Below are 16,368 nucleotides of genomic sequence, written 5' to 3' on the forward strand. Positions count from 1 at the left end.
TATTTTCTGGGCTCAAAAGCATTTTAACAAACTAACATTATCATAAATGTAATAATAATTTTCAATATTTGGTTGCAAATCGTTTACAGTCTAGGACTGCCTGTAGTCTGGAACCCATGGCCAACTCCAAGTACTGGGTTTCCACTCAAGTGATGTTGTGCCAGGCCTATACTGCAGCAGTCTTCAGTTGCTGTTTGTTCGTTGGACTTTCTGACATCAGTTTTGTCTTCAGAAAGTGAAATACTTGTCCAATTGGTTTGAAGTCAGTTAATTGATTTGGTCATTGAAGAATATTCCACGTCTTTGCTTTTGTGAAGCACTTGGTTTGTTTTCACAGTATGTTTTGGCTGATTGTCTCATCTGTTCTGTGAAGCATCGTCCTATCAGGTTTGCAACATTTGGGTGAATCAGAGCAGATAGAGTAGCCCTATTCACTTCACAATTCATCCTGCTAATTCTGCAAGCAGTCATATCATCAATAAACATTTGTGACTAACTTACATTTGCAGCCATGCATATGATCATGCCATAAAACTGCCTCCACTACGTTTCACTGATGATGTGGTATTCTTTTCTTCTCCATACTCTTTTTTTTCCAACATTCTGATATACATTGATCTTAGTTTCCTTTGTTCAAAGAAAATTGTTCCAAAACTGGATAGGCTTTTAAAAATGATTTCTGGCAAAGTCTAATCTGTACTTCTTATACTCAAGGTTTACCAGTGGTTTGCACATTGTGGTAAATCCCCTGTCTTTACATAGATGACTACATAGAACTTGTGTTAAGTCGCCCTAAATGTGTCTGCCAAATGCGGTAAATATAAGGAGTGTAAGGCATAGAACAGCAAACATTTTAACTCTGTATTAATCTGTTATTAGCCAGTTACATTTCTGAAATAAAATAAACATTTAGTGACAGCAAGATGAAGCCTGTGTCCACCTCACTGAAGTCTGGGCTAGTCATTTACTTCAGTATCTTTGATTGTATTTTTCGCATTGTCAGTAGTAAAAAAACACTAGCCCATCTTCACATAAACACTAGCTAGCCAAAGCCTCACATAATCCCATAGCTATATTTTCTCCACTTTGTTCTTCAGGGAAGTAGGACGTCTGTAAACACAGAGTCTTTAATTCAAAGTCACAGTCGATGAAGTTAATTGTTAGGCTTATCTTGGTCTCTGTTGTCCTGCTTGACCAAAGATTGGTCATGCATGCAAAAAATTGTACGTCTTTCAGCTCACACAAAACTTTGGACAATATTTATCGGCACCATGTCTTTACACAGGTAATGGGTAAATGTTTGCATTATTTCTTTCTGACATTGGGACCCAGGTTTATATGGTGATGCGCATTCAAAACTTTTGGAAATCGATGGCTAGACATGGTTCAAATTTTGCCTTCAGTCTGGTCGTGCTGCTTGCACATTTTTGTGAACAGTACTCTTCATAATCTTTGAGTGTGTTTCAAATGATGGAACAGGCTTGTGTTTCCTCTCAAAGAAGCCATCTTCACTCAACATGATTTATAAAATACCAGATTGGTTTTAAATGGAAAGACCATTTACACAAAGTACTGCCACTTACCAGATTTGCTAGCTTTTTTGGGGACCACATCTTCTGCTTTTAAGCCACAATTTTCGGGCTCAGCTATATCCATGCTGTTGTTGCCTTTGCTAATAAACGAGTTGATGGACACTGAAGTGCTGTTGCACCTTTTCCGCTTTTGACGTAATTGTTTGCAATGAATGTTGGTAGCGTGAAAAGAGTCTCTGCTCTCAGCCTTTTAGTTTGTAGTTCAGTTACTTGCCTAATTTTAATTGCAGCTTAAGTTTATCACAGCTATATATTTGAAGCAGCGATATGTTTACTGTAGAAATGAATTATTGCAATAACAATAAAAGTGCAATTCATTATTCAACATTAGTTCCTTTATAGTTCATCCTGGTTGGTTTGAGCAAAATTTAGATTTGAAATAAGTAGCCAGTGGTTTCAAAATGATTCTGTTCTTCAGGTGAAAAAATAACTTTAACTTGGAAAAATACCGAACTTATCCTCTAATTGCACTGAAACGTAATAGACAAACATGTTGGAAACACCCTAAAAATGGTAATGTAGACAGAAAACTTTACTGTGGACTAATCCTTATTCACATTGTTATTTTTTGAGTAGAAAGCATTTCCTACAGTTGTATCTCATTTCAAAAGTTTAATTTTATTTCTAGCCAGAAAAGCATAATTTTTATGGAATTTTATTCAGTTATCTGACAAAATAAAATGTAAGTACAAGCAAAACACTAAATGTAACCATCACAGCAAAAACAACATATATAAAATTAGTTCAGAAGACTCTAATGTCAAGATGTTAAATTTGCATAAACACAGTCATGAAATTTGGAAATCTTAGTTTTGACAGACCTAAGATATATCCTTAATGGCTATGAAACCATAATGGGTAGTTGTGCTGTCTTACAACAAACAATTATCCATCCATCCATTTTCCAACCTGCTGAATCCGAATACAGGGTCACGGGGTTCTGCTGGAGCCAATCCCAGCCAACACAGGGCACAAGGCAGGAACCAATCCCAGGCAGGGTGCCAACCCACCGCAGGACACACACAAACACACCCACACACCAAGCACACACTAGGGCCAATTTAGGATCACCAATGTACCTAACCTGAATGTCTTTGGACTGTGGGAGGAAACCGGAGCGCCCGGAGGAAACCCACGCAGACACGGGGAGAACATGCAAACTCCAGGCAGGGAGGACCCGGGAAGCGAACCCAGGTGTCCTAACTGCGAGGCAACAAGCAATTATATATTATTTTTCTTCATTGTATGGGTATCTGGTGTTATGACATAGTGAATGTTTGTTTTTTGGACAATTTTGGGGTGGAGTGGTGGCTCTGAGGCTAAGGATCTGTGCTGGTATTCAGAAGGTTGCCAGTTCAATCCCTGTCACTGCCAAAAAGAGATCCTACTCTGCTGGGCCCTTGAGCAAGACCCTTAACCTATAATTGCTCCAGGGGCGCTGTACAATGGCTGACCCTGCGCTCTGACCCCAAGGGGTGTGCGAAAACTAACAAATTCCTAATACAAGAAATTGTATAAGGCGAAATAAAGAACAAACAAAAAAAAATTTTAATGACTCATGAAGGACATATACACTATATTTTATAAAATATATATTTTAAAATTTTTATATATACAGTACTTTGGCTAATGTGTACTGCTGTAAAATGAAGCGCAGAAAGTGAATCATATGGCTTTTTTGACAAAAAAAGCTTTATATCTATGTTCTTTGCAATCTTTTCACAGTACAAGGTTATTGAGACATAAAAATATAAAGAAGGCCATACTAGATAACTGATATTTGTTGACTTCAGAACTGTGTATACTTTGTGTGACGTAAATGTTTTTAATAAAATACTTTTCAGATAAAGAAATGCAGAAGTTGAAAGGAAGTTTGAACAAAAATCTGAAGTTCAATTAAATCAGCCTGTTTATTGTGAAGTAATACATACCTTATTGAAGTAAACATGAAACATAAAAATTGTAACAGAAAAGTAAATTATTTTGTAGATTACCTGGACTGTAGTGGCAGTATCTCAGAGGTAACTTCCAAAGAAGGCATTGAAAAGGATTCAACAGCTTCAGCATTTGGTCTTCGCAAGGTAAGAAAAGAATTGGAACAAGTTATGGTGGGATGTACACTACTGTATCTTTTGCCATATCTTTATTTCTTCTTGGTATTACTTGAACATTTTGTGTTTCAAGTTAATGTAAAAATTGCTAAATGTTTTATCTCAACATTCTGATATGCCTGTATCTTAATGTATGGTAAATTATGGTTTTAAAATGGTAACTCGCTTTTGTGTATCTCTTAACATCGCAATTTTTATTTTTTATTGATTTTATTTATTCATTGAGTAACCCATTTGAAATTTTTCAGTAATTTATATATACAGTATATTATGCATATAGATTGTATATTTAGCATGTTTTTTATACTGTAAACAGAGTAGAGTACATCAGACTTACTGAATAGCTTTCTGAATAATTAATGTTTTTTTCTATTGCTCATGATGTATTATTCAGTGCAGGTATGTCTCTTGTCTATTTCCTTTATTCTAATGTTTTTAGGCTAATGATCATATCATACCTTTGATAATGCCCTGCATCTGTCCTCCATGGTCTAACCCCCTTTTTTATATTGTATTTCCCTCTATTATGTTAACCTGTTTCAAAAAATATTGTATAGTTCCCCATAGCACCGTCCTTTGCCCAAGAAAAGGGCTTGTTATCAATTGACTTGTTACTTCAATTGATTTGTTTGAGTTAATTTTTGCCCATAAAAAATACTAGAGCTAGAAATTACAAAAACTAAAACAAAGGGCTAACATCTTCCACACGGACACATGTTTAAGTGAAGATTTTCTAACTCAGTTTAAGAAATAATTTAAAAAAAAAAATTTTAATACTATGATTGCAGGTGACTAGAACTTAAAAGTAAGCAAATCTATTATCAATTATAGAAATGCATGCTTTTTCCAATGCAGTATATGTCTAGACACCCAGTACCATTCCTGAGAGCTGTGCAATAACATTTAATGGTTGTTTTTTTTTTCCTCATAACATTAAACATGCATATTATTTCAGTTGTATTTTGTCATTTTTGGATGTGAATCCGATGTAAAAGACAGTATATTTAAACTCCAGTTAGCATTGTTGATCCAGAAGGAAAAATACCTAATTTCATATCAGAAGCTTGTAGCAAATTGAACAATTAAAGGGTCAATGTTAATTTTACTCAGATCCTTTCATATTAAGTACTATCAGAAATCTGACTGTAATATTGTAACTTACTGTATTTCAGCAGCTGCTATGGAAACATATTAATGGCATTATTACTCTCCTGTTTATGAAAAGTCTCAATATATTGCTTTGAACATTTTTTTTTTATTTCTATAACCTCTTTCCAATAAATTTTGTTCTTCCATGCTTTGTAAAGTACATTGTCATGGTTCACACTATAAAAATATATAAAACACATTTATGGATAAGAAGTTGATTCCCATTGTACAGATGTCTTTGCATCTGATTTGGTAAACAGTATTGCAGATAGCTGATAAAAAGGATGTTGTGTGTAAATGAAATTCACTTCACTTTATTCTCATACAGAATCCATCTTATTCTAATCTCTGAGTGGTGAAATTGGAATGAAACATATTTAAAACATACAGTTAGGTCCATAAATATTTGGACAGAGACAACTTTTTTCTAATTTTGGTTCTGTACATTACCACAATGAATTTTAAATGAAACAACTCAGATGCAGTTGAAGTGCAGACTTTCAGCTTTAATTCAGTGGGGTGAACAAAACGATTGCATAAAAATGTGAGGCAACTAAAGCATTTTTTTACTCAATCCCTTTGTTTAAGGGGCTCAAAAGTAATTGGACAAATTAAATAACTGGAAATAAAATGATCATTTCTAATACTTGGTTGAAAACCCTTTGCTGGCAATGACAGCCTGAAGTCTTGAACTCATGGACATCACCAGATGCAGGGTTTCCTCCTTTTTAATGCTCTGCCAGGCCTTTACTGCAGCGGCTTTCAGTTGTTGTTTGTTTGTGGGCCTTTATGTCCGAAGTTTAGTCTTCAACAAGTGAAATGCATGCTCAATTGGGTTAAGATCAGGTGACTGACTTGGCCATTCAAGAATTTTCCACTTCTTTGCTTTAATAAACTCCTGAGTTGCTTTGGCTATATGTTTTGGGTCATTGTCCATCTGTATCATGAAACGCCGCCCAATCAATTTGACTGCATTTAGCTGGATTTGAGCAGACAGTATATCTCTGAACACCTCAGAATTCATTCGGCTGCTTCTGTCCTGTGTCACATCATCAATAATCACTAGTGTCCCAGTGCCACTGGCAGCCATGCACGCCCAAGCCATCACACTGCCTCCATACTTTTTTCTTGCCATCATTCTGGTAGAGGTTGATCTTGGTTTCATCTGTCCAAAGAATGTTTTTCCAGAACTGTGCTGGCTTTTTCAGATGTTCTTTAGCAAAGTCCAATCTATCCTTTCTATTCTTGAGGCTTATGAGAGGCTTGCACCTTGCAGTGCACCCTCTGTATTTACTTTCATGAAGTCTTCTCTTTATGGTAGACTTGGATATCGATACGCCTACCCCCTGGAGAGTGTTGTTCACTTGGTTGGCTGTTGTGAAGGGGTTTCTCTTCACCATGGAAAGGATTCTGCTACCATCCACCACTGTTGTCTTCCGTGGACATCCAGGTCTTTTTGCGTTGCTGAGTTCACCAGTGACATTCCACGTCCCAAGAGCCAGCTTCTGTAGCCGAGGATCGGACCACTAAGGTCCCCGCCTTCGGCCACCACCCAACTCACACTGCACCCGACCTCCTTGACCCCTCCCATAGGTGGTGAGCCCATGGGAAGGGGGACCCACGTTGCCTCTTCGGGCTGTGCCCGGCCGAGCCCCATGGGTGCAGGCCCGGCCACCAGGCACTTGCCATCGAGCCCCACCTCCAGGCCTGGCTCCAGAGGGGGGCCCCGGTGACCCGCGTCCGGGCAAGGGAAAACGGCGTCCAAAGTTTTCATTCATCATAGAAGGTCTGTTTGACCGCTCTTTGTCTCATCCCTCACCTAGGACCAGTTTGCCTTGTGTGGCCCTACCAGGGGCATAAAGCCCCGGACAACAGAGCTCCTAGGATCATTGGGACACGCAAACCCCTCCACTACGATAAAGTGGCGGTTAAAGGAGGGTCACTGCTTTTTGCAGGTGATGTCCTGTTTGCTTCATCAGGCCGTGATCTTCAGCTCTCTCTGGATCGGTTCGCAGCCGAGTGTGAAGGGGCTGGGATGGGAATCAGCACCTCCACATCCGAGACCATGGTCCTCAGCCGGAAAAGGGTGGAGTGCCCTCTCAGGGTTGGGAGCGAGATCCTGCCCCAAGTGGAGGAGTTCAAGTATCTCGGCGTCTTGTTCACGAGTGAGGGAAGAATGGAGCATGAGATCGACAGGCGGATCGGTGCGGCATCCGCAGTAATGCGGGCTCTGCATCGGACTGTCGTGGTGAAAAAGGAGCTGAGCCGCAAGGCGACGCTCTCAATTTACCAGTCGATCTATGTTCCTACCCTCACCTATGGTCATGAGCTATGGGTAGTGACCGAAAGAACGAGATCGCGAATACAAGCGGCTGAAATGAATTTCCTTCGCAGGGTGTCTGGGCTTTCCCTTAAAGATAGGATGAGAAGCTCAGTCATCCGGGAGGGGCTCAGAGTAGAGCCGCTGCTCCTCCGCATCGAGAGGAGTCAGATGAGGTGGCTCGGGCATCTGATCAGGATGCCTCCTGGATGCCTCCCTGGTGAGGTGTTCCGGGCACGTCTAACCGGGAGGAGGCCCAGGGGAATACCCAGGACACACTGGAGGGACTATGTCTCTCGGTTGGCCTGGGAATGCCTCGGGATTCCCCCGGAAGAGTTAGAAGTAGTAGCCGGGGAGAGGGAAGTCTGGACATCTCTGCTCAAGCTGCTGCCCCCGCGACCCAACCTCGGATAAGTGGAAGAGAAAGGATGGATGGAGTTCACCAGTGCTTGCTTTCTTTCTCAGGATGTACCAAACTATAGATTTTGCCACTCATAATATTGTAGCAATTTCTCTGATGGGTTTTTTCTGTTTTCGCAGCTTAAGGATGGCTTCTTTCACCTGCATGGAGAACTCCTTTGACCGCATGTTGTCTGTTCACAGCAAAATCTTCCACATGCAAGCACCACACCTCAGATCAACTCCAGGCCTTTTATCTGCTTAATTGATAATGACATAACGACGGACTTGCCCACACCTGCCCATGAAATAGCCTTTGAGTCAATTGTCCAATTACTTTTGAGCCCCTGAAATGAAGGGATTTTGTTAAAAAAATGCTTTAGTTGCCTCACATTTTTATGCAATCGTTTTGTTGACCCCACTGAATTAAAGCTGAAAGTCTGCACTTCAACTGCATCTGAGTTGTTTCATTTAAAATTCATTGTGGTAATGTACAGAACCAAAATTAGAAAAAAGTTGTCTCTGTCCAAATATTTATGGACCTAACTGTATTTTGGATTTTGAAAGCATTGCTATAGTGCATAAACTATTAACACTGAACTGCACTGACCAGGCGTTTTTATTTCCAACAGCTTCCTCCAGAGGAATATCCAGATTTTCTTAGTTCAGTGATTTGATTAGTCCATCATTTTACTTCTTGCATGTAGGAATGTCGGCCCTTCCTAAAGGAGGATAGTGACCTCATCCCAACCATATTACACTTAGCTGCCAATCATTAAAATGTGCCTCATAGATTGCATACTGATGAGATCAAGATTCCAGCATGCAACCCTTATATTTACAAAGCAGTTTCCCTCCAAAACTTCTCCACGCAATTCAAAATTGTGAATAGTAAAGGACACAAGACACACCTAGGGTGAAAGTCAGTGCCTACAGTGAATGCTCTCAACTTCATGCAAAGTATGTAGCCTTAACTGTTGCTGTATAAATACAGCAAGTGGTGTTTTTTCCTCTCACCAGCATACCCAACTGAAAATGAACATTTCACCAACCTTGCTGTGAACAGCCTGGATATTGTCCTGCCTATCATAACTGAGCTGTCAAATGCTTTTCTAAAATCACTTTGAGGACACCCAAAATTAATACTCCATGGCCTTGCCAAATTACACTCGTGTGTATTTTTGGTTTGGTCACTTGATAGGCTTGCTGGTACCTCCAAGTCAAATCTGTGAAACTTCCTGCTAACTTTGCATGAAAAGCTTCTTTCTTTTACTTGACAGCTTCTCACACTGCTGGTGCCCATCAACAAGTTCTAGGGCAACCACCATAACTGATACCAGCAAACCTATAGCCATAGCTCCTTGCAGCTGCTTAGAGGTTGGATAGAGTCCGTTCCTATTCCATACCCTTGACTTCTCTTAGATTTCCAGAGGTGATAAACAGAAGCATCCACTAGTTATTCTTGGCATACCCTCACCAATTCAGTTTTCTCTATATGAGCCAGCTCACCATAAATAGATGATGAATTAACTGCTAACAACTGTGTCCAAAGTATTCTGGTACCACGTATTTTTCTGAATCATTAAAACATATTCATGACCCACACAGAAATTCGATGACAATTCAGTGCAGGTATTGAAATCACACAGGTTGTTCTAATCGCACCCCTCCAGTTATCTATGATTCTCCAAATGAGTAATGAAGTATCCTAGATGGTACTCTCTTTAGCACCATATCCAAAGCCTTTTAATTTTATAAGAAAACCTTTTGTTATTGAAGTATAAGTTTTGTATTTTTCAAATCAAAGTAATTTCTTCACAATGGTATATATTAATTTGCCACATAAAAGTGTGCTCTGAAGTGAAGAGTTATTTTTTTTTTTTTTTAATATTATAAATTTTTAAAATTTCTGTTCATGCAGCTTACATTAGGACTGATGGATATATGGGTTCATAGGAAAATGAAAAAGCTTTAAAACTTGCCGAACTTATCCACTTTGAAGCAGCAAAGGTTTCGATTTCAGAAAAATGCCTTTTGTGTTTATGACACATCCTTGTGATAACAAATAGGAATTAGAAATTTTTATTTTATCATGGATTCATGAAACTATTTTTTCTGAGGTAAGAATACATTGCCCTTTCACTTATCTGTTCACAGCCTCTGTCATGGCAGGAGTTATGACAACCCAACAAACCCCAGCACCAAGCTATACTCTGCTTATAATACTACTGTTGCTTCTGCAATTCTATTTTTTGTGCCATGGCAGAACATAAAATTGTTTATCATAATGAATAGATGCCCACTCACATCTTATGATTATTTTTCCATAAACAGCACCTACTTTTCACCTATTGCATTCATTTCACATAGCCTATAGAGTGAGATTCACACCGAGTAGCAGTGTAGTGAAAAGAGTACAGAGTTTTGTTGTATTTTACACAAATAACAATCTGTAAATACATGGAGAGAACATGCAAAACTTGTACAGTTTCTGGAGCTGTGAGGCAGGAATGACAGCTCTGTGCTGCCTGAAGAAGCAGACATAAAAGGAGCTCCCCAAATAGTTGCAGAGCCAAGGCCTGGGGACCATAGCCGCTGTGCCTGTAAACTATCACCTTGAAGCACTTGATGAGCCTTTAAACTATTATCTTGTTTGGAACCTCTGTTAACTGTACGTCACATGACAGATTACTAGTACAGTTTACATTTTTGGTAGAAAGCGCATCTGCTGCCAAGGGGCCAGGGCAAGCAGTGGCACACAGGTATAACCTATTAGTTAGATTGTAAAACAATTCATTTGCAATTTAACACAAAGTGCATGAAATGCAACTTTTCACAGAAAAGACAAATTTGCATAAAATATTCAGAAATTAATTTTTTTTTAAATCTACTTATAGATATTTTAAACAAAATATAGTTTTTTATTCAACATTTATATCTTCTTCTTCTTCTTCTTTCGGCTGCTCCCATTAGGAGTCGCCATAGCGGATCATCTTGTTCCATATCTTCCTATCCTCTACATCTTGCTCTCTCACACCCACCACCTGCATGTCCTCTCTCACCACATTCATAAACCTCCTCTTAGGCCTTCCTCTTTTCTGGCAGCTCTATCTTTGACAACCTTTTTCCAGTATACCCAGCATCTCTCCTCTGCACATGTCCAAACCAACGCAATCTCACCTCTCTGACTTTGTCTCCCAACCTGAGCTGACCCTCTAATGTACTTATTTCAAATTTTGCCAATCCTCGTTACACCCAATGCAAATCTTAGCATCTTTAACTCTGCTACCTCCATCTCTGTCTTCTGCTTTTTGGTCAGTGCCACCGTCTCCAACCCATATAACATAGCTGGTCTCACTACTGTCCTGTAGACCTTCTCTTTCACTCTTGCTGATAACCGTCTGTCACAAATGACTCCTGCCACTCTTCTCCACCCATTCCACCCTGCCTGCACTCTCTTTTTCACCTCTCTTCCACAATCCCTATTACTCTGTACCATTGATCCCAAGTATTTAAACTCATTCACCTTCGCCAACTCTACTCCCTGCATCCTCACCATTCCACTAACCCCCCCCTCTCATTTACACACATGTATTCTGTCTTGTTCCTACTGACCTTCATTGCTCTCCTCTCTAGAGCATATATCCACCTCTCCAGGGTCTCCTCAACCTGCTCCCTACTCTCGCTACAGATCACAATGTCATCAGCAAACATCATAGTCCAAGGGGACTCTTGTCTAATCTCATCTGTTAACCTGTTCATCATCGTTGCAAATAAGAAAGGACTCAGAGCTGATCCCTAATGTAATCCCACCTCCACGTTGAATGCATGCATCACTCCTACTGCAAACCTCACCACTGTCACACTTCCCTCATACATATCCTGTACAACTCTTACGTACTTCTCTGCCACTCCCGACTTCCTCATACAATACCACAACTCCTCTCAGGGCACCCTGTCATATGCTTTTTGCTGGTCCACAAAGACACAATGCAACTCCTTCTGGCCTTCTCTATACTTCTCCATCAACACCCTCAGAGCAAATATTGCATCTGTGGTGCTCTTTCTTGGCATGAAACCATATTGCTGCTCACTAATCATCACCTCCCTTCTTAATCTAGCTTCCACTACTCCTTCCCATAACTTCATGCTATGGCTCATCAATTGTATCCCCTTTATTCTTAAAAATTGGCATTTTATCTCCACTCCTCAGGCATCCTCTCACTTTCCAAGATTTCATTAATCAATTTGGTTAAAAACTCCACTGCCATCTCTCCTAAATATCTCCATGCTTCCAAAGGTATGTCATCTGTACCAATGCCCTTTCTATTCTTCATTCTGTTCATAGCTGTCTTTACTTCCTCCTTGCTAATCCTTTGCACTTCCCGATTCACTATCTCCACATCATCCAACTTTCTCTCTCATTCTCTTCATTCATCAGCCTGTCAAAGTACTCTTTCCATCTTCTCAACACACCCTCCTCGCTTGTGAGTATGTTTCCATCTTTATCCTTTATTACCCTAACCTGCAGCACAATTTTCCCAGTTCGGTCCCTCTGTCTAGCCAATCGGTACAGGTCCTTTTCTCCTTCGTTAGTCTCTAACTTCTCATACAACATCATACGCCTTTTCTTTAGCCTTTGCCACCTCTCTCTTCACCTTGTGCCTTATCTCCTTGTACTGTTGTCTACTTTTCTGCATCTCTCTGACTATCCCACCATCCTATGCTGTCTGTGTGCATCTTCCTACACTCTTGTACGCTACCCTTTGTTCCTCCCTCTTCGTAATATATGTAATCGCCATGCCCATCCTTTTTGCAAAATCCACTATCATCTGACCTTCTTCATTCCTCTCCTTGACACCATACCTACCCATCACCTCCTCGTCTCCTCTGTTCCCTTCACCAACATGTCCATTGAAATCCGCTCCAATCACCACTTTTTGTCCCTTGGGTACACTGTTCATCATTTTATCCAGGTAACTCCAGAAATCACCTTTCTCATCCATCGCACACCCAACTTGCGGGGCATATGCACTTACAACATTCATTTTCACACCTCCAATTTCCAGCTTCATAATCATTACTCTGTCTGACACTCTTTTCACTTCCAAAACACTCTCGACATACTGTACCTTCAGAATAACTCCTACCTCATTTCTCCTCCCATCTACACCATGATAGAACAATTTGAATCCACCTCCGATCTGCCTGGCCTTACTTCCCTTCCATTTAGTCTCTTGCACACACAATATATCAACCTTCCTTCTCTCCATCATATCGGCTAACTCTCTCCCCTTACCAGTTTTACTGCCAACATTCAAAGTTCCTACCCTCAGTTCCACTCTCTTTATCTTCCTCCTCTCCTCTTTCCTCCGGACATGTCTCCCCCCTCTTCTTCTCCTTCTTCGGCCAACAGTAGCCCAATTTCCTGTTGGCTAACAGTACTGGTGGCAGTCATTGCTAACTCGGGGCTCGACCGATCCGGTATGGAAATCTGTGTTGTTGTGTGCATGTTGATCCGGCAAAATTTTACACTGGAGGCCCTTCCTGACGTAACCCTCACCGTTTATTCAGGCTTGGGACTGGCACGAAGAAACACACTGGTTTGTGTATTTCCTGTGGCTGGGTTATGCAACAGTTATATAATAATGAAAATAAATAGTAATAAATAGAAATAAAACTCTTAGTAGCATTTCTGGCTGTGGTTGTGCAATGAAAGCACACAAACAAGATTTCCTTAAAAACACAGTTTAAAAAAACAGTTTTCAATAAATGAAACTCACAATTTGGCTTATGTATTCTGAATCACACTAAACACACACTACAAAATTAAACATCTAATTTAAGTTATAAAGTTTTTATCTATTTATTTTTTTCAGTTTTGGACAAAGCATCATGTAAATTTAGTACAGTATGTGAATACCACAGTATTCCACCCCAGAAGAATCTGTTATTTTATTTTATTTTTAGTATATTGGGGAAATGTCCAGACTATTTACCTTTTGCAGCAAAGCAAGTGGTTTCATTTGTGTGAAACTCCATTCTTCATTTGCTGTGTAATATGCCGAGTTAATTTTAACTGAAAGTTCACATATTTTTGCATCTTTGCCTTTTTTGTGTCTGGAAAACTTTTACTACCACAGATTCTTTGGCACATTTGCTTGCACCCAACCCACTGTCACAGCCTGCCACATGTCATTTGCTGCTGGAAGTGTGCTGTTAGATTTTCACATTTTAAAACTGTGATCATGCAACAAAATCTTTTTACTGGCTATATTAGGCTTGCTGCAGCAACACTTGAACATTATTGAATCTTAGATTAGATTAGATTATTTATTTATAAAAGCACATTTAAAACAACAGAGGTTGCGCCAAAGTGCTGTACAAAAAAGCATTAAAATAAACACAATACAAACAATCATGCAAAAGCAGATTAATAAAACAACCAATTGTAACATCCACCACAATCCCATCATACAAAATGAAAGACAGAAGAAAATGGAAGAAATCTTCCTGAAGATTGTGTAAAAGCCAGTTGAAGTCCAATTCCCAACTAGTAAAGAAGGAAAAAAAGTTTTCTGGTCAGACAGGAACTTGCATTTCTTCTGTGTTCAGAGTAAAGTGCTCTGAAACTCTGGAACTCTTAGGTCGCACCATCTTTTCTGGCATTTGCACACTGTCTGCCTTTTTCCAAATGTGTTCACAAGTGAATGAAGTAGTAATGCAGTTGCATGGCACAAGGTATACAGCCTAATGATATTATCAACAAATCAATGAAAGTGATCATTGCCAATTTTTTTAATAATTGATTATTATCGAAAATGATTAGTTGTTGCAGCCCTAGTAACAGGTGATGACTTTCTGAGGTGAATCCACGGCCATGGTCCTGAACGAAGAATACAACCGTCAGGATAAAGTGCACAGTCTTCTTTTAACATGGCTGAGTGTCACAACAATGCTTTGCATTATGCTTTTTTCCTTCTTAAAGTGATATTTGCCGTTATTAATATGTGCACTATCTGAAGAGGCAGATCAACTTTAGTAACATTTTTGGCTTGGAAAGGGATGTATTCAGTAGATTTTAAGGCATTTTCATTCACCTATGGACTTACAGTAAGTACCCATTACCCCCACCAAAAGCTGCAAGAACAGACAAAGAATTTTTAAATTTATAAAAAAGCTTCACTATTGAACATACTTTTATATGGCAAATTTAAAATATGCCATAATTTTGAAGAAATAACTTTGATTTGAAAAATACCAAGGTCATCCTTTAAAAGATTGTTCCACTGGTTGTTTGTAAGTGGAGTATGCTTGTCTGTCCATCTTTAATTGAAAAGTCCCCCTTCAAATAGTTACATGTCCTTTTTATTATTTTTTTGTATAAAATATTCACACATACTTCAATAACACATTAGCATATTTTGGGTATACACAATTATTTAAAAAGAGCAATCATAACAGAATGTCATTTATTCAAAAATAAAAGTTAAGTTACCATTCTTGTTTCAGTTTTAACATGCATGGTTGTATATTTGTTCTTTTTGTATCTAATTAACTGAGTAAACAAGAAAGTAAAATTTGTTCTTTGTCATGAAATTCAGTTTTTAGTGACATTTTAATTTCTATTATTTGTTCCTTTGTTGTGTTCAGTTAAGTGCAACTATTTGTGCCAATAAATAAAGGCCAATAATACTTATGCAAGGTAAATTTAAAACAATAACTATAACTATATTTCCCACTATAGTTATTTATTTATTTATTTATTTGGACCTGCATGTCACATTACTGGATGAGAATTTAATTTGCAACATGCTATTTTCTAAATATTAATTTAACATGTAAATAAATGTTAATAATACTGGGGATGTCCATACATTTAACACTTGCACTCTTCTGGTAAAATCAGTAATCATATTTTTAGAATTTTAATAAAAAAATTGAAATATAAATGGCATTTTCAAGCTGCCATTATACTCAAAGAAACTTCTTTCATCCTACATATGGATCTTCACCATCACTTATGGAGTAAAATGTTCAGTCAGATATAAGGAGCTGATAATGGGATTTCAAGTGCCTGCCAATATATATTTTCAGCCATCATTTTTTTTAAATCACAAAGAAGACAAAAACTCTTTAGGACTGCTTAGTTTCCTTTTTTCACAACTGTTTTTTTTTTTAACCAAGTGTTATGCCAAACCAAAACTTAGTTGCTGAAATAATATATACAGATCTAAAATAAATAAGATTTCTGTATATAACGAGTTACATCTAGTGGCCATTTTCCCTCTAATTTGTATTATTACTATTCTGCAACCATTGCTGTTTCTCCTTGTTATCTGGCTTCCTCCCATATCTCAAAAACTTGTCACATGAAATAAAATGATAATTCTAAACTGCCCTAGTATCAACGAGTGTGCCATGTGATGGATTGACATCCCATTCAGACTTGGTGAATTTGCACCCAGTGCTGCCAAGATTGGCTCCATCTACCCATGACCTTGACCAGTATAAGGCAGGTTAGGAAATAGATTCTTGTTTTGTATTTTTCAAAGGGAATTCAGTTTTCTTGGTGTATTTGTTTTATGCATGTTTGTTTTTTCAGTGAATACTCACAGTGGTGACAACAGGGAGCTCTATAAAGATGTCTGCCATTTTATTTTTGATAAGTCAGCATTTACTGTATACTCTTTTAGGGTGTTAGAATTAAAAATTGAATTCTAGATTTTATATTTCAGAGGTGAATAAAAATAACATTGACCTTGGTTTGCTAATAATTTAGGCCTTCCGTGGAATT

At 38.6% G+C, this 16,368-nt stretch overlaps 1 protein-coding gene across 1 annotated transcript in view; it reads left to right on the forward strand.

Moving 5' to 3' along the window:
- pkp2 (plakophilin 2) overlaps positions 1 to 16,368 on the forward strand; it is a 78,211-nt gene that overhangs the window by 26,521 nt on the left and 35,322 nt on the right. Inside the window, exon 2 of the mRNA XM_028816218.2 lies at positions 3,582 to 3,673. Coding sequence (XP_028672051.2) covers positions 3,582 to 3,673 — 92 coding nt within the window. The remainder of the gene's footprint in view (positions 1 to 3,581; positions 3,674 to 16,368) is intronic.

This window comes from Erpetoichthys calabaricus, chromosome 1 (assembly GCF_900747795.2).
Source record: "Erpetoichthys calabaricus chromosome 1, fErpCal1.3, whole genome shotgun sequence".
NCBI lineage: Eukaryota > Metazoa > Chordata > Cladistia > Polypteriformes > Polypteridae > Erpetoichthys > Erpetoichthys calabaricus.